The sequence below is a fragment of the Rosa chinensis genome, chromosome 2, assembly GCF_002994745.2.
Source record: "Rosa chinensis cultivar Old Blush chromosome 2, RchiOBHm-V2, whole genome shotgun sequence".
Taxonomy (NCBI): Eukaryota; Viridiplantae; Streptophyta; class Magnoliopsida; order Rosales; family Rosaceae; genus Rosa; species Rosa chinensis.
The window spans coordinates 62,340,502-62,365,566 of record NC_037089.1 but is presented as its reverse complement, the minus strand read 5'-3'; the positions used below and the strand labels follow the sequence as shown (position 1 = coordinate 62,365,566).

At 36.5% G+C, this 25,065-nt stretch overlaps 1 protein-coding gene and 3 long non-coding RNA genes across 4 annotated transcripts; all 4 read left to right on the top strand.

The window, feature by feature from the left end:
* Positions 1-880: 880 nt before the first annotated feature.
* LOC121051134 lies at positions 881-2,149 on the top strand. The gene is made up of 3 exons (XR_005805236.1): positions 881-1,293; positions 1,372-1,641; positions 2,115-2,149. It is a non-coding gene; the product is annotated as an uncharacterized LOC121051134 (long non-coding RNA).
* A 9,632-nt stretch (positions 2,150-11,781) lies between these two features.
* Positions 11,782-14,064, top strand: LOC112186180. Its single transcript, XR_005807250.1, has 6 exons — positions 11,782-12,030; positions 12,215-12,260; positions 12,806-12,987; positions 13,112-13,304; positions 13,600-13,685; positions 13,883-14,064. It is a non-coding gene; the product is annotated as an uncharacterized LOC112186180 (long non-coding RNA).
* Positions 14,065-14,679: 615 nt separating this feature from the next.
* LOC112186182 lies at positions 14,680-18,465 on the top strand. Its single transcript, XR_002930672.2, has 3 exons — positions 14,680-15,430; positions 15,546-15,600; positions 18,087-18,465. It is a non-coding gene; the product is annotated as an uncharacterized LOC112186182 (long non-coding RNA).
* Positions 18,466-19,789: 1,324 nt separating this feature from the next.
* On the top strand, positions 19,790-24,847 carry LOC112184718 (disease resistance protein RPV1-like). The gene is made up of 6 exons (XM_024322954.2): positions 19,790-19,886; positions 19,986-20,543; positions 20,686-21,790; positions 21,985-22,281; positions 22,378-23,694; positions 23,807-24,847. Exons 2-6 carry the CDS (start codon positions 20,062-20,064, stop codon positions 24,497-24,499), a joined length of 3,894 nt encoding a protein of 1,297 aa, XP_024178722.1. The 5' UTR covers positions 19,790-19,886; positions 19,986-20,061; the 3' UTR covers positions 24,500-24,847.
* Positions 24,848-25,065: the final 218 nt, after the last annotated feature.

Genomic DNA, 25,065 nt, shown 5'->3' with positions numbered 1-25,065 from the left:
ATTCCAAATATCTTACCTTTCTTTCCATTTCAATCCCTCAAGGATGCTTGACTTCCTATTTCTTCTTCTAGAGTTATAGCATTACTTCTTTCATCAACCGGTATTGGTGTTGCGATTCACCAATACTAGTGTTGATCTGCAGTTTATAGAATTTGATTGTTAGACTATATCAAGATTGCAAAGCAGAAAACAGAAACAGATTACATAAAGCATTACATATTGCAGTAACAGTTTATAGAAAGCTGTACATATTGCAGAAATAGTTTACAGAAAGCTGCACATATTGCAAAAACAGAAACCAAAACAGATTGCAAAACCAGAAACAAATTGTGTTTACATAATGCAGACACTGTTTACATAATGCAGAAACTGTTTACATAATGGAGAAACTATTTACATAATGCAGAAACTGTTTACAATGCAGCAAAACATGCACCAAACCAGCAACATGTGCAAAATGTGCAGCAAATGCATTGCTTGAGCAATAAACAGATAAATGGAACACACTTACTTAGTTACTTACAACAACGTTTAACAATAAAAAAAAAAAGGAGTCACTTCAAGTTCAAACTTCAAAGTGCAGCGGTTATACACACTTATTTAGTTACTTATAGCAAGTCAATAACATTTAACAATGTAATACCCCGAAAAATCCAAATTAAATTCCGTAGATTTTTATATTTTATTTCTCGGTATTAGGAGCGAGTACGAAGCTTGGAGAAGTTGTGGAATTAGTTCGAACGATTTTATTTTCGAAATCGAACGTTATTTAGGGGGTCTCAAAAAGTGACTTTTTATGCGTACCGAATTTGGGAAAATTTCCTTCATGAAAGTTGTAGAGCTCGTCGATACGATCGCGTGCATATGTGGAACGCAATATTCGGAGTTCGTATGAATAAGTTATGAATATTTGAAAATTGGGATTTTTCTATAAATAGGGGAAAATTTTCTGATTTTTCATTAAGGACGAAGAAGATCAAATTTTGCTGAATAGTCCCCCTCCGGTTCTCTCTCTCTCTCGCTCGAAACCCTCCCCATGCCTGCAGACCCGTCGACCCGACCCGGCCCCAGCGTCGCAGTCGCTGCTTCTCCGGCCACGACCCGGACCTCACCGGACTCGCCGTACTCCGTAGAGCCTCCCTCTGGTGTCATCTTGCTCCGCCGCTGCTCCGAAAGCTGGATCGAAGGAGCCACAGTTCCGTCGGTGACCCGACCGGAAAACCCATTTTCCGGCATCCCCTCGGCCGATCCTTCCCATTTTCGTGATCTCCTCCTCCCCCTGATCATCCCCATGTAAGTCTTTCATCACGATTTTGTGTGTAGAACGCTAGATCAAGGTTTGACTTTTTCGACGTCCCTGATTTGATCTAGGATCTGATCGTGCGTCCGAGATTTAATCCAACTTCAAAGCTTGATCTAGGACGATCTAGGCCGAACCGGACTTAGCTCCAGGTATGAAAGTTGATCTCCCTTTCATTTTGAAGAAGTTTGTAGTTGACGACTTTTGCATCGGAGGTGGTTGACCGCCGCGTTGACCACCCACTGACCACCGCTTGTGGCGGCGCGTCGGACCATATTTTGAGTTTATATTATCTGGACGATGATCTACGCATCCATACGAGCGTTTTGATATATTACAAGGTTATTTTAGAAAAAGTGGATAAATAGTGGATTTACGTTTTAACGTTTTTACGTTTTATCTTCGGTTTACGATCTGTGAAGATCAGACCATCGGTTTTACTTCAAATTTTAATATGTTGATCGTATGACTGTCCCGGTGACTTTGTGAGGTCACGGGCGAAGATCCGACCGTTGGATCTTCGTATAATTGTGAAATAGTGATTCGGAAGGCGATTCGTGAGAATCCGACCGTCGGATTTTCATGAAATTTTGTGGAGATGTTTATAAGGACGATTCAGGAAGATCCGACCGTTGGATCTTCGTGATAATTTTGGAGGATGATCCTATGGGCGATCCGTGAGGATCCGACTGTTGGATCGTCTTTATTTTAGAATCCGACCGTTGGATCGTCTTTATTTTAGAATCTGACCGTTGGATCGTCGTTTAAGTTTATTTCGTGTTTCATTTACTAAGCAGAGACCATACTTGATTAGGTACTTGACGGTTTGAGTTGACGAGCGTTTGGAATATCGTTATAATTGACTTTTTAGAAGACGCAGCTGGATTAGAGGTGAGTAAACCTCACGTGGTTCATATTACGAACCGAATAAATTTAATTACTTTATTTTTGTCGTAACTGTGTGAAAATATTTATGGAATAAATATTTGTTTTAAATCATATGGACTTGATCAACTACGGTCCATAGGTAAGTAAAATGATTTTTATTATACAAATGAATTTCACGGTTTTTATGCTTGAACTATAGTTGGTATTAGTGGTCATTCCTGAGCGGATGATTACGTATATATATTTACGTGAAATATATATGTTAATTGGCGTGTGATTGGTATGATGAAATGATTGAGAATTGATTTGGATATTATTCAAGCTATTAATCTCCCATTTAATTGTTGAATAATGAAATGTTGATCATGTGATGTGAAAGCTATTTTATATGGCCAATTGTGAATATGTGGAAATTATTTTAAGAAGTAAAGATTTGTCTTGAAATAATATGTCTCTTTATATGGGTGTTCATATACATTTTTACGATCTAAAATTTATGAAGATTGTATGTGGAGAAATTGATTATGACTGAAAAATATAATTATGAAGCCGGGTGATTACAACAACCCCGTGCTTAAGTGAATTACTGGTAAAACTGTTTTGGTGTTATGAGGAGTTAAGCTGTGGGCTTTAGTCCCTTCAGATAGTGCACTATTATACTCTTAGGAAGGGTGGTACTTTGAGTATACATACTTTGGAGGGTGTCCTTGGTATGCTGCGGCTTACCCATGCTTTGGTATTATGGACCCTAGCATGTGGATTCCCGTGCTTTGGTATTATGGACCCTAGCACGCGGATTTATGATTTGATACCAGTCAACCTGGTTTTCCCGTGTTATACTCTTAGGATGGGTGGTACTTTGAGTATACATACCTTGGAGGGTGTCCTTGGTATGCTGCGGTTTTCCCGTGTTTTGGTATTATGGACCCTAACACGTGGATTTATGATTTGTTACCAGTTAATCCGAAAATTCACTAAAAAGAGAAATGTACTTATGTGAAATTGATCAAATATCTATTCATGATATATGTTGAATATGTGAAGGTGTTATGTGAAATTGATCAAATATCTATCCATGATATATTTGAAATATGTGAAGGTGTTATGTGAAATTGATCAAATATCTATTCATGATATATTTTGAATATGTGAAGGTGTTAGTGAAAAGAAAATCAAGCATGTGTTACTTTAATGTTATTTCACATATTAATGATGCAATATTTGTTGATTGAGTTTTAAAAGAGAGTATCGAAAAATACCTACTTTTATGTTTATGTGATTTTTGGAGTTACCTTGTGAGTGTGTTGATTGTTTACTTGAGTTATAATAATTGTAATTAAATAAATCAACAGTTCTTTCTTGTTTACTCACGAGCTTTGCAAAAAGCTTACCGGGTTTGGTGTTGTTGCAATCCCGGTACACTATTCAAATTGTGTAGCGGGTAATCTCACAGGTCAGGAGAATCAGGGCAGTGATCGTGCGGTTTAGAGTATTAGTATTGGATTTATAGCATTTGTTTTGTGAGGAGAATTATACCCATTTGAGTTTTACAATTTGATTTGGTGAGAGTGTGCTGTAATAAGTAGCTTGAGGATTTGGTTTATGTAATATCAAGAGGTGTAAATAGTGATTGTTCCTGAGAGAAAAATTCAGAACGTTATTTGTATTGTTATTAGTCATGTTCCGGATTTGAATCCTTATTTCAAAATTCGGGGTGTGACAAACAATCCAATTAACAATCCCAAAAAAAAAAAAAAAGGGAGTCACTTCAAGTTCAAACTTCAATTTGCAGCCCCTAAACCCTATTATACGAACAAGGCAACAAATTATGTAGCACATATATACTAGATTACTAGCAACCCTTTAGGACAGAAGCACATACCTGAGATGATGAAGTCGATTTCGGATGAGCACCCGAACTAGTAGCAGTTGATTTAGATTGCCTCTTCATTTTCTAGATATGCAAATTACTCGTATTCAAATCAGTAAACAGAAATGTGACTATAGAGGTCAGGAACAAATAAAGTGACTTGTTATTCCAAAAGCTAACCAAATCTAGAACTACTTGGTCATAACAAATAACATTAACTTTAAATAGACCCATATATTTTGAAGATGGACAAGTTCTACGTTTGTTAGTGTCAAGAAACTCGCTTGACTTCAAGACTTCTATTTGATATTTTTTATAACTGATTGTTCTCATTTTTGTATAAAGATATCAAACGCTTACTATATTTGGTTACTGAATTTTGAAATGGTAACCTCCTAAACTCATTATAGCTCTTATGCTCGGTTAGACAGGGGATTTAACTTTAGGTCACCCTAAAAGTCTATTTCATTATCATAATCTTCGTCTAACAATAGTCTCAGCCAGCAAACTGTTATAGCAGGGATACCCCAATTAAGTAAAGTTTGGATTCATCTAATCTAGTAGCTTTTGAATAGCAATACCCCAGCCTAGGTTCCGAAACTTCAATCATAACCTGATAGCGCTAAAATGCAAGCGCGCAATTTAACCCTGCAAAATGTAGTTGTCAGTATAGCATAAGTAGGGATCGTTCTAGCCGGGGATTGATGGTACACTTGTAATTGCAAAAATAAATTAATAAAAGTAAAAACTATTATTTACAAAAAGAACATATACAAATAACGAAATAGAGGGGGGGGGGTTTAAGAATTAGAGTTTTGAAAATTAAACTAAACAAAATAAAGAAAATGTAAAAACATATGTACAAGAATGAAATGTAAGAAACAAAAATCAAAACCAATTCCATATGGTTAAACTCAATTCAAATCCTATAATTGATCATCTAAGTCATGAGAAAGAAATTGATCATGTGAAACATTCGACGCAAATGATTTCCCATATTTTACTTTCCTTTACTAATTAACCTAAGTGAAAGCACCTAAATCAATCCTATTAAACATGCAATCAATCCTAGATCAATTTTTTATAACTGATTGGTCTCATTTTTGTATAAAGATATCAAACGCTTACTATATTTGGTTACTGAATTTTGAAATGGTAACCTCCTAAACTCATTATAGCTCTTATGCTCGGTTAGACAGGGGATTTAACTTTAGGTCACCCTAAAAGTCTATTTCATTATCATAATCTTCGTCTAACAATAGTCTCAGAAAGTTAGCTAATCAAAACATGTTCAACGCAAGAAGCATAGAGAAATGTTATCAACTTAAGTGCACAACTTAGTATGAATAAGTTCACCTATTTGCAATCCTCTTCAATTGAATTCGACTTTGTCCAAAGCCTTTACTACTTGTGATTTAGGTTCACAAAATTATTAGGTGAATCGTTTACCTAAATCTAGCACCAATTACATGCAAATCCTATAAGTGCCGACCCAAATAAGATAAACATATAAAATTTTTCTATCAAGCAAATTCAATCGAACAAACTCATATAAGCAACTTAGAATCACAATTATAGAATTCTAAAACTTTATTTAAACATAGAAATTGGGCTTAAACTTTGCCCTAAACGTTATTGTTAACTAGAAACAAATTCCTACGAAATCAAACAAGGAAATCAAAAGATTACAAGGAAAAAGAATGAATTACACCGTGAGGGGAGATGGAGATGGAGAGCTTGAACGTTGGAATCTTGAATCTTGGAAGCAAGTCTTCAAGGTGGATGATGGAGGCTAGGCTCTTCACAGCTCCTTCTTCTTCCTTTCCTTGCTTGAAGACGCAGAACTTGCAACTAGAGAATGGAGAGAGAGGGAGGGCTTATGACGTTATGGAGAATTTTCTGAATGAGAATGTGTGGTCAAAACATCTAGCATAGGGGGACGGCCAAGCTTCATGATTCTTCTTTTAATTTCCCAAGGAATTAATCTGATAATGCCACACAGCTTCGACCAATCACGTAGCGCCATGTCAGCTCTGTTGTGTCATCCAACCAATCAAAAAGCTCCAAAATAAATCCCTAATATATTGTTGCTGAATTTTCAAGGATTATTTCTGATTTTATTCATAAATTTCGACCAAATGTCTAGGCATGAAGCTAGACAATGTATCTGGACGCATTTTGGACATTTTCTCCCTTAAATCTCTCCATGGCTTTATCCTTAATGTCATCCCCTTGATTTTCTCTTGATTTTCACGTTAATACTGCAGATTTTAATTCCTTAATTTCGGCCAACATATCTTGAGGGAATTGAGGAACGAATCTGGACTTGTTTTGAGCCTTATCTTGTTGCACACACTTCACCCTTCCTTGAAATTCTCTTTTGATATTCTCCAACGTAATCTTTTTGATCATCCTTTGATTTTCACGTTGTCTTTGTGATCTTCTCTTGATAATTCACGGCAATTAAGGATTTATTCTCCAAAAATCCCTCTTTGACATCCACAAAACCCTAAATCCAATGGGCTTCCTCCATTGCCGAAAATCCAAATTAATCCATAAGATTCTTGGGCCTCCATGTGTCATCTTCAAGCCATAAGGTCTCCTAGTGCCTCCAGGACTCTTCTCCCAACGTCCTCTAGCTTCTCTTTCTCTTTTTGAGCTCATTTCAGCTTGTTTGCTCCATTGGATCTGAAAATAGAAACCATTACTAAAAATAGAAACTTCCTAAAAATATGAACTTTCCTAAACAAGAAGGATTCATTTAAGGAAATAACTAAATAAATATGAGGAAATAACAATTAAAACGTCGCATTAAAATGCTCCTATCAAATTCCCCCACACTTAGCTTTTGCTAGTCCCTTAGCAAAATCACAACAAAGACACAAATTTAACGAAAACAAAAAGAAAGACTCTACACATACAATGACTCTATTGCCCTTCAACATTTTGTATCAGACATCTCTTACTTTCACAACATCAAGATTAGCACTCAACCAAGAATCAATATTTAGGCATTCGAGAGTTAATTAAAACACATAATCCACATATACACAAGTAGGACTTGGTTGTAACAATGGTGAAGGGATGGAGCTCAGCATGTTTTATACAAGTATGATTCATAAGCTCACAAGGTATATCCACTCTTTCCTCTCTCAGATTTATGACAATGCTTAAAAGCTTATAATCACTCAATTATATGTGAGAGAAAATATTTTGAGGCAATCAAATAGCTCACATGAAAGATATCAATTACTTTCACAAATGGACCCAAGTCATAGGTTCAACTCTTATAACACATCAATGTCAAGATATATATATTGCCTTTCTGTTACATAAGTTACAGAGTTTAAATGTCATTCCTATTTTGACGTTTTGATTCTTCCTAATCAATGTCATAATATTCCTTTGGGTTACATAAGTTACATAGCTTAATTGCTATTTTTAACTTGTCATCGCATTGATTATTCCTTATATATATATATATATATATATATATATATATATAATCCCTAGCTTTGCAGATAAAAACAACAACAAAAATTCAATCTCCTTAATTACATTTCCGAGCTCAAAGTATTCATGTATTTCCTTTAATTTATCTATTCCATTAAAAGAAAGTTTCAAGCTGTTCGATACGATCCGAGTATTGTGAGTGTACACCTACAAAGATCGAGGTTGTTGTACCCTGGAGGGTAGGGCGTCACAAACTTGCTACACCGAGACATTGTCTCCGAGGGGCAAAATCTACTCTTAAGGGCAGTGTTTACACGCCTCATTGGTAGTTTAATGTATCTAACAAATTGTACAAGACCAATTATATCTTATGCAGTTGGAAGATTGAGTAGATACACTCAAAGTCCAAACAAGGACCACTGGAATGCTATCTCAAGAGTACTAAAATATTTGAAAGGTACTCTTAATTATGAATTAAGATATGGTGGATTTCCTGCTGTATTAGAGGGGTACTGTGATGCCGTTTGGATCTCAGATTCAGATGAAACAAAATCCACTAGTGGGTATATATTTACTCTTAGTGGAGGTGCAGTGTCTTGGAAATCCTCCAAACAAACAGTCATAACTCGGTCCACTATGGAATCTGAGTTTGTTGCCTTAGAGAAGGCGAGTTCAGAGGCTGAGTGGCTTAGAAACCTCTTGGCAGATATCCCATTATGGAAGAGACCAACTCCATCTGTGTCCATGCATTGTGATAGCCAAGCGGCTATAGCTAGAGCTAAAAATAAAACATATAATGGGAAAAATAGGTATATACGCCTAAGACATAATATTGTGAACCAATTGCTTGAGAATGGAGTCATATCCATTGACTATGTAAAATCAGAGTTGAATTTAGCGGATCCTCTAACAAAACCACTAGTCCGAAAACTAGTGAGTGATGCATCGAGGGGGATGGGGCTTATGTCTATAGACAAAGGTCAAGAGTGATGGTAACCCAACCTATGTGATTGGAGATCCCATGAAGTAGGTTCATATGGGTAAGAACAAGTCACTTGTGATCAGTGGTGCACTATCAAATAAAACTATTGATAGTCCTTCCCTATGGTGTAAATAGATAGTGCTTGAACTGCAATTTGTAAGGTTGAACAAATGTTCTTAATGAGTTCCATAACCCAAACATTTGGGTGGTGTGTTTATTTGCAGTACACACTTGATGGATTCACCTATATGGATGTAGAAGTGGGGCCGCTTCCTATGAGAGAAAGGCATACTCTCTAGAGCATTCATGAATATCCAGGTAGGGCTCATGACCTATTCACGCCAACCCGCTTCGAACAACTTGATCCGAGAGTTAATGTGGATGGTTAGTTGAGTGATTCACAATTAGAAATTTTGGTTCATAGAAAATTTTATTTTCACCAAGGTTTCGTGGGTTATGACTAATTTGTCCTATGGCTGGTTTATAGTTCAAAAGACACCAGTTTCTGATGCATTGATTCTCACTTTCTTTTGGTATCCCTTATCTTACAAATTTACACTTTCCTTGAAATTTTGGTATCCGAGAGTTAATGTGGATGGTTAGTTGACTGATTCACAATTAGAAATTTTGGTTCATAGAAAATTTTATTTTCACTAAGGTTTCGTGGGTCATGACTAATTTGTCCTATGGCTGGTTCATAGTCCAAAAGACACCAGTTCTGATGCATTGTTTCTCACTTTCTTTTGGTATCCCTTATCTTACAAATTTACACTTTCCTTGAAATTTTGGTATTTTGAAATAGTGGGGGATTGTTGGAATTTACTTAGAATATTTCAAAATACCAGCTATATTTGAAACCTCCATTGGACCTTTAATTGCAGATGGCAATAGTCATTCACTATGTTTGATTGTGATTGACACAAAGATTTCATCAGTTTACTCATATATCATTCATTTGTTCAAAGTATGCAATTATGGTGGTTATTTATTTGCTTTCTTCCGTTTTAGTTTACTCACCGATGTTAAGATATATATTGCCTTTCTGTTACATAAGTTACAGAGTCTAAATGTCATTCCTATCTTGACGTTTTGATTCTTCATAATCAATGTCATAATATTCCTTTCGGTTACATAAGTTACATAGCTTAATTGCTATTTTTAAATTGTCATTGCATTGATCATTCCTGCCATATATATAATCTCTAGCTTTCCAGATCAAAACTCATAACAAAACTCAATCCTGTGTTTCCTTTCCGAGCTCAAATTTCTCATGTGTTTTCTTTAACCAAAAGAAAGTGTTCAAGTTGTTCGATACGATCCAAGTATTGTGAGTGTACACCTACAAGGATCGAGGTTGTTGTACCTTGGAGGGTAGGTCGTCAACACTTGCTATACCGAGATATAATCTCTGAAGGACGGACATCTACTCTTAAAGACAGTGTACCACTTGCCTCAACCTACAAGTTCTTACTGAAAGCATCATCCATCTCCAGAAATTCCAACAAGAATAATTTCTCCTCAACCGAATGAGAGGGTTTTAGAGGGTAAGTCTTTCTAGTGCATGCAAGTCATCACTATGCCCAAAAAGCTATCAGACAACAGAGTTCAGACGACAGAATGGTCAATTTCTGTCGTCTGAGTGTTTCAGACTAAACTCAGACGACACATAAATTAAATGTGTTGTCTGAATACAATGAGAAACCATGCTTGTTTCATTTTGAAGATATGGTCAGACTCAGACGACACTTAAATGTCGTCTGAAAAGATGAAATTTTTCTTAGCAGAAAGTTTAGATTTCCCTCCAACAAGATTAAGTCTTTTCCCTCCCAAATACCCAAACCCTATCGGTGACTAGTCAATGGAAAACTATTCAGACAACAGAGCCAAGAAATTCTGTTGTTTGAATAAGGTGAGTTTGATTTTTTTTATTTTAAGTCTCTTTTGACATAGCACAAAACCTAGCTTCGTGTTTTTCATTCCCACAAACATTATCTCTGTCTAAAACTCTCTTAGCAACCAGAAACTCGAAGCTCACAGCATCTGGAGGAAAACTTAGCCATCTATACCTCTCAAAAATTGGCCATCTCTCAAATCTAAGAATCCTTACCCAAAACGCGAAGAGAGGTGAGAGAACCCTATTTTCTGGGTTGCAAGTCAAAACGCGAAACACTCTGTCACTCTCTCTTCTGGGTTTTGTCGCTCCGTCGCTCTCTCTCTCTTTTCTACACTCTCCGTCGGCCAGTCGCTCTCTCACTATTCGACAGGCTCTTTCTAGATCAGTCAATTGACTCAATTCTCAGTCTCTCTCCAGCCAGCTCTTTAGCTCTCTAGCTCGGAGGTAAACTCGATTCTCAGTCTTTCTGGGTTTTACTCTCAATCGAATTTATGGGTTTTAGTCTCACAATCTCACAATTTCTGGGTTCACACTTTTCAGGGCTTTCTAGGTTTGATTTTGGGCTGGATTTCTGGGTTTGATTTTGGGTTGGGTTTCTGGGTTCAAGGCTTCAAGGCTTCAAGCTCGGTGATTCTTCAACCTCGAAGCTTGGTGATTCTTCATTCTTCAAGCTTGATTTCTGGGTTTAAGTGGTGATTCTTCAAGCTCGATTTCTGGGTTTTGGATTCGGTGTTTCTGCAAGCTCGGTGAGTCTTGTTAAGTTGTTGGGCATTGAGTGATTTCACTGATTTGAGTCATAATTGAAGTGATTCTGGCCTTCTGCAAGCTCGGTGAATGTTATAAACTTAATTGAATTGTAGTTGTGTATCTCATAGTCAAGCTTTGGATTTTGGACTGTGGTGTTCTGATTCATGATTGTTGGAGCTGTTTTGGACTTTGCTTACTGCATTGTTTTGAGATGATGATATTTGTCCTCTGTATCTATTTTGGATGGGAATTGAATTAGTTGATTAATTGAATTGCATCTGTTTTGGCCTCTGTGAATGGGAATTGTATCAATTGATTCATCTATTTTGCATGATTAGTGATTGATTACTGCCTATGCTCAGTTTTTAATTATGATCTATTATGGACTTTTTGAGTTTTTGGTAATTCATTTAAGTTTTGAATTAGGCTCAGTTTTGGTAAACTGAATTGCATATATAGAAATGGTCAAATGGCTGATTTAGATATATGTTATAGCATTCCAGTTTGGTACGGCAATCACAAATGAGACCTAAATTATTTGTATATGCTCTGGATGTCTGTTACTTTTTGTGATACAAGCTTTCTGTTAAGGGTTTAGTCTTTTTCTATAGTTGTAGCCTACTTTGACAGTCGAAGTTTTGGTCATTTTCAAACGTGATAGTTGGGTCTCAAAAACATTGTGTTCTAAGTGCTTTTATTTGGGATAGAAAGGTCATTGGGATGTCAAGCAAGGAATAAACTAATTTTTTTTCTTGGTTAAATCGATCAAGGGTTGGCATTTGAGCTTTGTAGTTTTTTTATTTGGACATGAAAATATGATCTATGCTTTTTTGCTTGACAGTGTTTTGATTTGGGAGGCAAGGGGACGAATCTGGGTAGTTGGTACGTCAGATAATGTGTGTGTATTTTTCTGAAAAGCATGATTTTCTAAATTGTTGATATGCCTGTAGGTGAACTTATAGGGGGCAAATTTGTTCATAATTTTATCTGCTTGCTACTATGATTTGTCATTAAATTCGGAACAAGAGATTGCCAACTTGACTTAGCCCACTGATTTTTATTTGAATGTTAATAATCTAGGTGGAGAGAGATTCCTCCTGAGATCGAAAGATGGGCAGCTTGGAAGGTTAGCACTGTTTCTTTCAGCAAGATTTTTTTTTTTTTTCTTTTCTGGTGATGATTTTGATTTCTGTACGCATTTGATTAGTTTGTTGTTGATTGTCTAGAATGACCCTATGAGCATTTTTATTTAGTTCATAAGCTTTTGTTGTGAAAAGATTTGAACTTTGTTAGACAAAAAGAAAGACTATGGGATAGTTTCAGAACAATTGAGTTTGCTTTGTTTGGACAATAGGACCTTTGTTTTTTTTTTTGCCCTTCCCGCTTTAATAGTTTGGGTGATGAAAGATTTGGACATTGTCTGTGTGGGGGTGTATCTAAGTTTGTTTTTACTCTATTTACTTCTTATGAAGTTTGTTTCCAATACTCACAATAGTCAAAAAATGTTTACCAAGACTATTTGCTTTTGATTTTTGTACGCAGATGATTGTAAATTGATTTTATTTTCCTCGACAAAACAATGTATTATTAGCATTTTTTTTTTGTTCTTGAATTTTGTCAAGTTAGGATTAACATATAGTATGCTGACCTTTTTGTTTTGGTTTTGAATAGGGAGTAGTTTAGAGAAAAGTATAGGAACATTGCAACAACATTGGTCGCTGCTGTAAGTGAATCTCATTTCCCATATCTACATGCTCAATTCTTCTTGCTATGATCTTTTTTATCAAACTTTGAATGATTTTAATTGGTATATACTTTCTTTTACGGTATTGACTGGGTTGGTAAAGCTGGTGGTGAGAAATGGAAATCGTCGTCTCTGATGCGAGTTTTTAGGCTTTTCTTTTTGTTAATAATTTGTTAATCGCTGGAATATTCTGGAATAGTTTTTTGATTGTTGCCTTTTGGGTTAAAATACAGGAAAAGCACCCTTCCAGGCCAAGGTAGAGAAGAGGAAGGTTGAATACAACAAGAATATGGATGTTTACAACTGGTAAAGTACAGGAACATGTTATGGCAGAGAACATGTTTACAGCAACATGTAAACAACAACGCATTGTTTCCCTCTCAGGTCATAATAATTCAACCAGGACTGGCTTGACAGTATGAAAAGGTATGTTACATGGATAGAGTTAATTCCCCTCCTGATTCCATTCAACACATTCATTACTCGACATTGACATCTTAATGCATGGTTCGTTAGAATTATTTCCTTTATTTCTATTACGTAGTTTGATTGTATAAATATTATAATCTACAGATGGAGAAGTATAAAGCAAACCAAAATTTATATCATTCAGGTCAGAAAATATCAGAAGAGACAAAGAAAATCTTGCTATAATGACCAATTCTGTTTTAGTTTAGTTACTCTTGATTTTTTTATTCCTTCCTTGGATCTTGATCTGCAGGTGTGGTCCTTGGAATGTCATAGCTCCAAACTATGAAGAATTGTCAAGCTTGGAACATCATAGCATCATAGCTTCAAAATCTGCAGGTGTGCTATTTGTCTACTACATTCTACTAAACAATCTGATATTCTTGAATTAGTTAATTTAATTTATTCCTTTTTTCACACTTTATATACTCATTCACTATGCAATGAACCATCTATTGCATATCAAAATTCATTATCATATCTGCTATTTATAATCATATTATTCTCATTTTACATGAACCTAATTGGACAAACAGTTGGAATGCGTTCAAGCCACATCTAGCCATCAAGTTGAAGTTGCTTTTCTGAAGGAACAATTACTTTTTCATCAGCTACATGTATTCAAGCCAACATCCATCAAAAACTTCCCACACACCAAGTTTGATTTAAACTTATTGATTCTGGTCGACAAAATTTGGTTGAAGTCCCAAATTTCTCCACTGCGTGAGCATCAGTTGTTTCAATCATATGTAATAAATTCTTTTTCCCATTGCATACTTCTAATTCTTTATTCATTGATAACTCTGAATCCCGCAGCAAAGCGCGGACAAAATTTCTAGTTTATACTAAATGGGTTGATGGTGAGGATAAGATTTCCCTTGCCTAATATGTTTGGATTTTTAATGCTTATTATAACTATACTAGCTGCAGTCCATTCCTTTGCTGCGATCAAAATAACTTGTTTGTGATCAAAATTCAAAAGCTTACAGAAAGATTCCATTAAAGTATGTTGGTTCAGTTCTAAGGGATTTAAATTGATGAGAAAATTTCATCTTCTAAAGGAGAGGATCACGGAATGGAAAAAGAAGTATTTTGGGGTGGAAATGGAAAAGGAAGTGGAGGAGAAAATCAAGGAGATGAATTTGTGTCTTCATGAGGATTGGGTTTTATTTTTGCTCTTCGTCTTCAATTTGTGTCTCAATCTATATGGGTTGGGTTTTATCAAATTCGATTTTGTTCTTTACATATGACTAATTTGGGGTTTTGGTGATGCAGGGGTTTACGATTTTCATATTGGGTTTGTCTTGAAGAAGGAGAAGGTACCTTTATATATTCAGCACAAGTAACAAGCAACAAGAAATCTCATCACTTTTGTTCTTGCTTTTTTCCATTTTTTGCTGATACTCAGTAATCCAGGGTTTTTCCACCTATACTGATTTGAAGTGCAATTTTGTTTTCATTCAAGACCTTGGTTCACAAAAAAAAAAAAACCTTTACTTTTCTAAGATCTTTGTTATTTGTGACTATATAGATTAGATTGCAGCAGAAAATAATTAGAATGCCACAAAAAGAGCTAATCAATTGATACTCCTCGAGCATAGCTTAAAGTATTGGGTGCATTTTAGTTTAGTTTTGTGTATGATCAGCATGATGCCACTGCAAGTAAGGGTATGATCATATTTGAATTGTGTGTTTGCTTTTGTAAAAATTTTGGTACTACTAGATTTGTTATTCTCTATTGCACATAACTTTTAATACCATTCTATAGTTGTCACTATACTGTAAAAGTATGATAGCTGAATTGGTTTCAAAGTATTATTTCTTTTATAACATATTAAGCACCTGTTTCCTCTTCCTCTTTTTTTTTTGTTTTTTTTTTTTGCTTTCTCTAATAACTACTTACTTGCATTATTATTCATTATTGACAGGTGATACCCACAATGGCAATCGTTTGAATACGAGATATCCAGCCTTTACAGACTGACCTACAAATCAAAGGGCGAGTCTGCAAGGTGTGGAGAGTGAAGAAATACAGACCCGTTCCTAGAAACAATGGTCTTCAGTTTGTTTTAGTTAATGAGAAGGTAATAGCTACCATTCCCTTCACAATCTAATTATAGCAGCAACTCATTATCATACCTCAACAATTATCATCATTCAGCTAACAGATACTTTTTATGTCCCATTTCTCTTACACAGAACGAGGGAATCCAAGGATCTTTTCTAGAAGCATACTACACCACAATAAGGACTGGTATAATAATCTGAAGTTTACCTTATCTATTCGAAATGAGATGGTACTTACTGTTTCAATCGGTTTCTAATATAACTTTTACTTGCCCAAGTTATTTCAGGTAATTGATAATAACTTTTACTTGGTGAAATTAAAAGCATGCCTCCAGAGTTTTTGTTGTATCTTTAGGATTATTTGTGATAAATAAAGACAACAATGTATAAAGTGCTTAAAGCTGTTGACTATGAGTATGCATATAAACTTTGTTAATTTTCGCTTCTTTTACTTGCTACCTATTTACCAATTTCTTTCTCTCTCGTTCTGTTGGTATCATATGCCAAAGCTATTCATGTGTTATTTGATGTGCAGATGTTTGAGTTCTATACTTCTGTATATATGTTTTTTTTTGGGTCCAGGGCATAAATGAAATAAATCTAAGAGAAGATTTGCATTTGTTGCTTTAAAGCGGTTTCCCTTAACATGATCTCTCCTTGAAAAGAGAAGAACATAGTGAAACTAATCCATATTAATAGTCTGTGAACTCTATGTAGCATGTTTCAATGAAATGATCATTTTGATTAAACATTAAAACTAATATACATTAATAGTCTCTTTGAATCTGCACTACTGGTTACTAATATATATAAATATCAACTCCTTCCAATTCTGATTAATGTTGTGAAACATATCCATTCACATTAATTTGTATTTTTTTTTTGGACTAATTTCACTTTGCCTCCTCCAACTTTGGGTCGAAAATCATGTTAGTCCCTGATCTTTTTTTTTAATCAAGTATACCCCTGCACTTCCGAAATTCATCTTCCGTGCCCAATCCGTCTAAATGTGTCGTCAAATGGTGATGTGGCACAGACTGGCTGACACATTTTTTGAGTCCGGACCCACATAAATGGTTAAATTCCCTAAATAACCTTTGGTCTTAATTCACCCAAAAAAAAAAATCACAATCTTCATCTTCTTTCCAACCCGATCACCTAAACCCATCTCCATCTTAACACATTCTTTCTAACTTCTTCAAATAATCTTCCTTCAGCTGATGTTCCATTACATTTGACTTGCACATTAGCAGTCTCATATTTCTCCTTTGCTTCCTTCTCTGCTTTCAATTTTGCTTCTTCCTCAGCCTTCACCTTTGCCTCCTCCTTCGCAGCCTCGAGTGCTTCAATCAAGTTCTTCAATCACTAAATACCCAGATCGAATCTCCAAGACCTTCCCCGTGAAACTGAAGCAAAAACCCAAGCCTCGCACCCCAGAGCATACTCCCAAAGCTCTCGCTTCAAGAAGGCAGTGGCGGCGGCGGCGACCCCGCTCGCCGTGTTCTCGGCGATTCGATCAATTCGGCGATGCTTGCTGTTATGGAGGAGCTCCGATTGCGGTTTCGAAAGGGCTTGGCTGTTGTGGCTTGCTGTCTCTGCACCGGCGGAGGTTGTGGTGCCTGCCAATTGTAGCCGTCGCTGCCTCGCAAGATGAATCGGTAAAGCTCCAATTTTTGGTTTTGATTGGGATATTTGCTTTATCTGGATTGTGAAAATCCATTAACTAGCAATATCTGGGCTTAATGAGATGGAGCTTATGGATGAGATTCAGAAGAAGGATGGCGTCGAGGATGGTGGTGGTGGTGGAGAAGTCAGATTCTGTTGTGGTGGTGGAAGTAGCTATTTCCAACATCTTACCAAAGAAGTGATGAAACAAGAAACGGAAGTAGCTACCAGATTGGTTGCTCGTAAGGAGGAATGCGAGAGGTATGGTACTATGGTTAGTTTAATCTCACATTTCTTGTCAAAGTTTTTATCTTTCCTTATTATTCATACATGGGTTTATCTGAAATTCTTTTTTGTTTGAGTTCTCAGTAAAGTTTATAGATTTCCATATGCTTCTGGTATTTCTGTGTTAGAATGTTGAAGGATGTTAAGGAGAAGTTGGAAAAGGATGAAACAAGTGAAATGGCAGAGACTTCATTTTGGGATGACTGGTAGTTCTTTACTCTATGTCAATTTTCTTCTTTCTGGTAACCATCTCAAAAACAAAAAGAAGATCAGAAGGGATTAGAACACAATAACGAATTGGTTGAGAAATATTTGAGAGAAGTTAGATGTGGGTGTCCAAATCAATTCTGGTTTTGACTCGTTGGAGACCAGGGAGCGTGATGGTGGTGGAGGTGAGTCGCGGTGGTGCTTAGAGAAGTGTGGTGGAGGAGCAGCTCGAGCTCTCATACAGAAACCCAGAAGCAAAAATGGATTGATTTCATCAGGAAGGGTGGCAATGCCCATTTTGCCCTTCTTGTGGATTGAAAGACTGAAAAGTGGGTCTGCCTGTCGGTGCCACATCACCATTTGACGGCTCATTTAGACGGATTGGATACAGAAGATGAATTTTGGAAGTACAGGGGTATACTTGATTAAAAAAAAAGATCAGGGACTAACATGATTTTTGACCCAAAGTTGGAGGAGGCAAAGTGAAATTAGTCCTTTTTTTTTTAATACTTGCAGTGGGAAAGGAAAGCAAATCACTTCTACACACAAAAAGACATTGATCAGGTCCGGGCCGAGTGGGCAAAGTATGTCAGCCAATTTCAACAAAGCTAGTGTATTGAGAAGATTCTAATTTTGGACATGCATCATCTATAACCCATATTAACTAGTTATGCAGTTGGTCTGAGTATCTATTTTTGGCCTGCAAGTACAGTTTATGATCAGTAGTATGAGATATCAATGTTTTTTGGGTTACATTTGTTTATCATGCCAACTGCTATGGGTTATTGAAGTGATGTTTATTAAGTTTAGCTCCATGATGGATGTATGTATAGCTGCAGGAACAGATTGATCAAATATTAGTATTTTTGTGAATGGATTTCATATTTGATGAATGCATTGTGTTGTTCCCAAATTTACATTATTATGGCACAACAGGGATACGAGTATGACATATGGAATAGAAAGCAACAACAAAATAATGTTGTTGGACGCGTCAAAGAACAACAGAAACAAGAAAAAATGTGTTCATATTTGGACACTCAAACAACAGATAATTGTCGTCTTCATGTCAAAACAAAGACAGAGTCGAAAATGAAACAACATTTAACTGTCGCTCAAATTAGCTTCAAGCAACAAATAATTGTCTTGTCTGTGCTCTTCAATCTTCAGTTAACTGTTGTAGAGTATAAACCACAACAATAGATAAATGTAACCTTAACAACTTTTAAACCACACTTAATTGTAATTCCAAGTTATATGCCACAACATATAACTATTACTATAAGTTAATAAAAACCACAGACAACTGTTATTTATATTCCCTTTAAACGTCATTTACCTGTCATCTGTGACTAAAATCAAACGGTAAATAAATGTAGTATTAACTAAGTTCAATGTACACTTATCTGTGACTATAATGCATATAAAACAACATATAAATGTTATCGTAGGCGACTAAAGACGATAGATAATTGTATTCTAAACTGAATAAGAATGACAGTTAACTGTTATTGAACTGGAATAAAACAACACTTAACTGTTATTATAAGTCAATTCAGACCACAGAAATTATAAGGAACTGTTATTTGTTTTTAGTTCACACGACATTTATCTGTCGTTTGAATTTACTAGCCTCATGTCTCGATTTCATCAGACAACAGAAGACCTAACAAATTTCTGTCGTCTGATAAATAAGACGACAGAGGAAATCTGTCGTCTGATGCCCCAAGAGACGGCACCGTACTAGACAACAGAAATTTTTTTAATTAGACGACAGATCTCCTCTGTCGTCTGATTGCTTTTCTGGCATAGTGCATGGAGAGATTTGATTGGCAGCTCGAGTTTTTTTAAAACACATCGTGATGGGAATGTAACTACACGTTCTAATAGTTATAATAATAGCCTACCACCAATCGTCCAAAGAAGAACCAGAACTTGGCCAGTACTCTCTTTTATCTTATGAAACATTTGAGCTGTGCATGAAAGTTGACTTAACTAGCTATTAACTAATTAATAAATATCAACCAGTTCGCATTTGTTCCAGTGAATTGTTTTGTATGATACCGATCACTTAATTTTGTATTGCATTATTGAACATATATTAGTTGTTTGTGTATGTTTCCTCTCAATCTCCTTCGTTTGAATTGTTCAAAGACATTTTAAATAAGTGCCTGGAACTAATTCCCATAAATTTCCTAGCAATTTCTGCTGCTGTTAGCCTGCCACCAACTATTCTTGTCCCAAAAATTTCTGAAGATCAGCATTATCTCTCTGTTTTCTTTCCTCTCCCACAGTTTGATGCATTTTGTTTCAGAAGTAAGTTTCTATAAACTTTTATTTATCAAGTATATATGTGTATATGCTTCTAAGTTCTAACCACTCAACCTTGTATGGGATTTCTTTTTCCTATTTCAGAATCTAGGATTGTCAAGCTTTGGTCCCAAGGCAGGGTTTCCATGCTCTGAGTTTTGGACTGGCACATTTCTGTAATATGGCCTCCTCTTCTGCTTCTTCTTCCTCTGACATCCCCCCAAAAGAGAAGTATGATGTCTTTCTCAGCTTCAGAGGCACCGATACCCGCAAGACTTTTACCAGCCATCTCTACAAGGCTTTGGATGAGAAGAAGATTGATACCTACATAGATTACAATCTTGAGCGGGGAGATGAAATCGCACCTGCCCTTTTAAAAGCAATCGAGGGATCAATGATTTCCGTGATCGTTTTCTCGGAAAACTATGCTTCTTCTCGATGGTGCTTGGACGAACTTGTGCATATACTGGAATGCAGGGAAAAGTATGGACAACATGTGATACCCATCTTTTACAAAACAGTTGTATCAGATATACGACACCAGAGCGGAAGTTATGAACTTGAAGAACGTTTCAAGGATAGAACAGAGTCTGAGCGTCTTAAATGGAAGGTTGCTTTGACAAAAGCAGCTAATCTTTCTGGGTTTGAATCAACTTCAACCAGGTAACTCTTGCCTCTGCAACTTGTATACTAATTTCTACTTGTCCTGATTAATCAATTATAATTTTGATCAATTGAAAAAAGAGACTAATTAATCCCTTGTATAAGCAACTATTAATTATTTGTCTTTGGTCATATGTGCTAGGGATGATTCCGATTTGATTCAGCAAGTTGTCCAGTTTATTTTGACGAATTTGAGTTATGAGTCCTCAAGTTATGAATTAGATGGCTTCGTTGGAGTTGGAAGTCGAGTTCAGCAAATTGAATCATTACTATGTATCGTTCCTGGAGATGATCGTGTTCGCTCCGTGGTTATTTGGGGTATGGGAGGTATCGGCAAGACCACCCTTGCTGATGCTGTTTTTCACCGTCTCTCTTCACAATTCGATGCTTGCTGCTTTCTTGCAGATGTTAGAGAAGGTTCTGGGACCCATAAAGGACTAAAAGACTTGCGAAACAAGCTTCTTCGTGAATTATTAGGGGACACAACTCTTGATATCCAGAACAAAACTATAGACCGTTCTACGGCAGTGAAACTTAGCCGTAGAAAAGTCTTCATTGTTCTTGATGATGTTGACAGGTCAAGCCAATTAGAGATGTTAGCTGGACGTGATGTTACGTTTGGCCCAGGAAGTAGAATCATAATAACAACTAGAGATATGCAGCGAGTTAGAGAGATAGAAGTACTGAGGAAAGGAGGTAACCATGATGTTAAGATCTATGAGGTTGAGAAATTAAATGATGATGAAGCTCGTCAGCTCTTCAATTTGAATGCCTCCACTGGTATCTATTCTGAAGTAGATTCTACGAATTTGTTAACAATCATGGTAGCTTATGCTGCAGGCATCCCCTTGGCCCTTAAAATTTGGAGTTCCTTATCCCATAAACTTTCATGGGACAAGATGACAAAGTTTCTCAACGAAGACATGGGGAGCATTTATAGAGTGAGTTATGATGTCTTGAGAAAAAATGAGAAGGAAATATTTCTTGACATTGCTTGTTTCCACAAAGGGAAGAAAATAAATGATGTAAGAGGACATTTAAATTGCCGTAGTTTATCTGTGAATAGCGGAATTGATGATCTTATTGGTAGGTCTCTCATAGAACTAAGAGATAATTATCTATGGATGCATGATGTGATACAAGAAATGGGCCGGGAAATTGTCAACGAAAAATGTCCTGAAGAGCCTGGAAACCGCACTAGGTTGTACACTTCTAAGGACATCTGTCATGTATTGCAAAATGATACGGTAAGAACTTAAATGCATCAACTTTGTTTTGAAATTTGTATGATCTTTAATGTTTGATATGTAAAATGAAATTTGCCCTTCAATCAATAACACGTATGTACAGCTTTCGGGTACAAGGCTAGTTATTGCAATATTCTTTTGAAAATTCTCTGTGTTATATGCTCTTTTGAAAATTCTCTGTATTATATGCTCAGGGAACTGCAACAATTGAAACCATGTCCAGGCACCGCTATGACATTATGTTTGCTAGGATAAACTTGACCCCTCAAGTCTTTGGAAGGATGTATAATCTAACATTCCTAAACCTTGATGGGTTTGGCTTCGAATTGGAACTTCCTGAAGGCGGTCTCGCGTCTCTTCCTAATGTCCTTAGATATCTGTCCTGGCCGTATTATCCTTTGGGAACTTTGCCATCAAAGTTTTCTCCAAGCTGTCTTGTTGAGCTTCATATGCCCCGTAGCCAGCTCCAGACACTTTGGAATAAAGACCAGGTATGGTTAAATTAGTTCTTTCATGTTGTAAATGTTGGAGTAATTAAGTCATATATTCAGGCCAAGTTATTCTCTCCATTTCCTTTTGTTTTACAGAACCCTGGGCACCTAAAAAAGATCGATCTTAGCTACTCAACGAAGCTGGTTGATGTTCCATACCTCACAGCGTGTCTTGAGAGTATAAATCTTCAAGGATGTGAAAGTTTGGTTCAAGTTCCAAATCTCTCAGAGAGTCTAAATATTGTGAGTATAAACCTTCAAGAGTGCAAGAAGTTGGTTGAAGTTCCTTCGTATTTTGAAAATCTTTACAAGCTTACTGTTCTGAATCTGTGGGGGTGCCGGCTTCTAAAATGTATTCCAGAGATGCCAAGCAACATGGAATTCTTACTTATAGGTGGTCAGATATCAATGCTAGATTACAAGGGAACGATGGAATTGTCTGGATTGCCTTCATCAATCTGGTCTCTTAAGAAACTTGTCAAATTGGATCTTAAAGGGTGTTACCACATTGAGAATCTTCCAAGCAGCATTTGGATGTTGAATTCCCTCACATCTCTTGATTTGTCTTATACGAGTTTAAATTATCTGCCCTCATCAATTGAGTGTCTTTCTAGGATTGTTTCAATTGAAATGCGAAATTGCTATAGGCTTGTGAGTCTTTCAGACAGCATCGGTAAGTTGAAATCTCTCAAGATACTTGATCTCTCTGGTTGTTCTTCATTCAAATTCTTCCCAGAACTCTTAGAGCCTATGGAATGCCTGAAGACTCTCCGTTTAAGTCAAACGAAGATTGAAGAGGTACACGACTCCATTGAAAACCTAGTTGGGCTTGAAGAATTAGACTTATCCGAGTGCAGAAGCCTTGAGTCTGTCTCAAACAGTATCTACAAATTAAGATTTCTGAAGGATTTCAGAGTTGCTGATTGTTGTGAACTAAAGAAACTGCCTATCTCATCATCGGACATTTCGTGGTCTTTGCAATCCAAGTTAGACCTCAGTGGCTGCACCAGTTTGGAAGAAATCCCTGATGGACTCATGATGTGCTTAACCTCACTAAAAGAACTAGATTTTAGTGAAACCAAGATTAAGAGCATACCTTCAAGCATCAAAGAACTTTCTGGATTAACATCCCTATACATATGGAATTGCAAGAACCTAGAATCTCTACCAGAGCTCCCATATAATCTTGAAATTTTGGATGCTGATGCTTGTAGGAATCTTGAGATGGTGTCATTCTCAAGGACTGCAGTTCCACAAGGTCTGGATCAAATATGTGATGAAGATATTTTAACACGTCGAGAGAAATATTCATTTCGTAGTTGCAAAAAATTGAGTGAGACCGCAAAAAGCAACATGATGGATGATTTACGGCGTAGAATTATGCGAATGGCAACTGCATTTTCCAAATATCCTGTAAGTCTCTCCATCTATCAAATAAATCCTTGTATGAGATTGATTGAGTATGATTCGTCTGTTGTTTGCTATACAAAATCATGATGTGTAAGTCTATCTGTACGTGGTACAGGATAATAGCCCTTGGCCTGAGGATTACTCCGTTGTTATTGTCTATCCTGGGAATGAGATTCCAGAGCGGTTCAGGTATCAAACAGAGGGATCTTCAATAAATATCAAGCTTCCTGTGCATCCTTCTCATACAAATACAGACTTGTGGCAACTCGTTCTGTGCGCTGTTCTTTCAGTCGACGAAGACGAAGATGAAGATGGGGACCAATATGACGAAGATGAAGGTGAGGACGAATATGACGATGACAAATCGTGTAGATACATTCCCGAGATTTATGGCTTGAAATGTAAATTCAATTTCATGACCAACAATGTTGACAGCTCTGAATTAGATTTTACTCTTCCTTCGCCCGGTACTATGAACTCTAAAATATACACGAAAGGGATCGACAAGTCTCAGGTATTTGTATGGTATTTCGCACACTGGTCCACGCATGTTCGCTGTGCCAGCGAGGCCTCGTTCAATTTTTATCTAGATCCAGATTATGGGTTCTATAATGGCATTAAGGTGAAAAGGTGTGGGGTCTGCTTGCTGTCATCCGAAGGCCAAGATGTGAAATTTGTAGGGGTCAATCAAGATGTTGGAGAACCAAAACTAGAGCAGGTTATTTCAACAAGAAAGAGCCGCGACCAGTATGAAGATAGTGGAAGCGCTACAGTTGCTTTCTTGGATTTGTTTCATGAAATGTTTTGATGAGGCGGTCAAATGGAGACAGGACCAGATGACAATATTATGAACTGTTATTAATCAAGACAGCAAGGTAATAAAACTTCTAAACCTAGACGTTAGTTGTTTTAAAGAGGCATGCTTTTAATCCCTATGGTGTTAGAACAAAAGTTCTTAAGGGGTTGTTGTTGCTCTCCAAATGAGTGCTAGGGAGTTTTGGGGCATGTGGTTGGAGACATTGTAAGTATATTGAGTTATTACCACTCAACATATAACTTTCCCACAGCTACTAGGAAGCACAAGTTGCAGAAAACCAGGATAATGACTCATCCAAGTTTCCCGGTGACTCAAGAAGTCAAAGAAGCATGCAAGATCTGAAGAAGAAAATCTGGCAAAATCGCTGTCACTGATCTTGTATTCATTCCATCATTATCTTTGATATGCATATCGACTAAATGATTTATTTTTGTTATGTTCATTAAATGGTTTAATGATGCATATCGAATAAACGATTAGTTTTGCTGAAAGGTAGGAAGTATTGAGTTTTGATTGTTTATCAAATCAGTTTTAAAAGCCTTCCTTGTTTTTATCTT

Excerpts from the sequence above, each read along its gene's own strand:
- LOC112184718 (XM_024322954.2), top strand. The coding sequence starts at position 20,062 with ATGGCCTCCTCTTCTGCTTCTTCTTCCTCTGACATCCCCCCAAAAGAG. Across the intron at positions 20,544-20,685 it reads TTTGAATCAACTTCAACCAG|GGATGATTCCGATTTGATTC; the intron begins GTAACTCTTGCC and ends CATATGTGCTAG. Across the intron at positions 22,282-22,377 it reads CACTTTGGAATAAAGACCAG|AACCCTGGGCACCTAAAAAA; the intron begins GTATGGTTAAAT and ends TTTGTTTTACAG.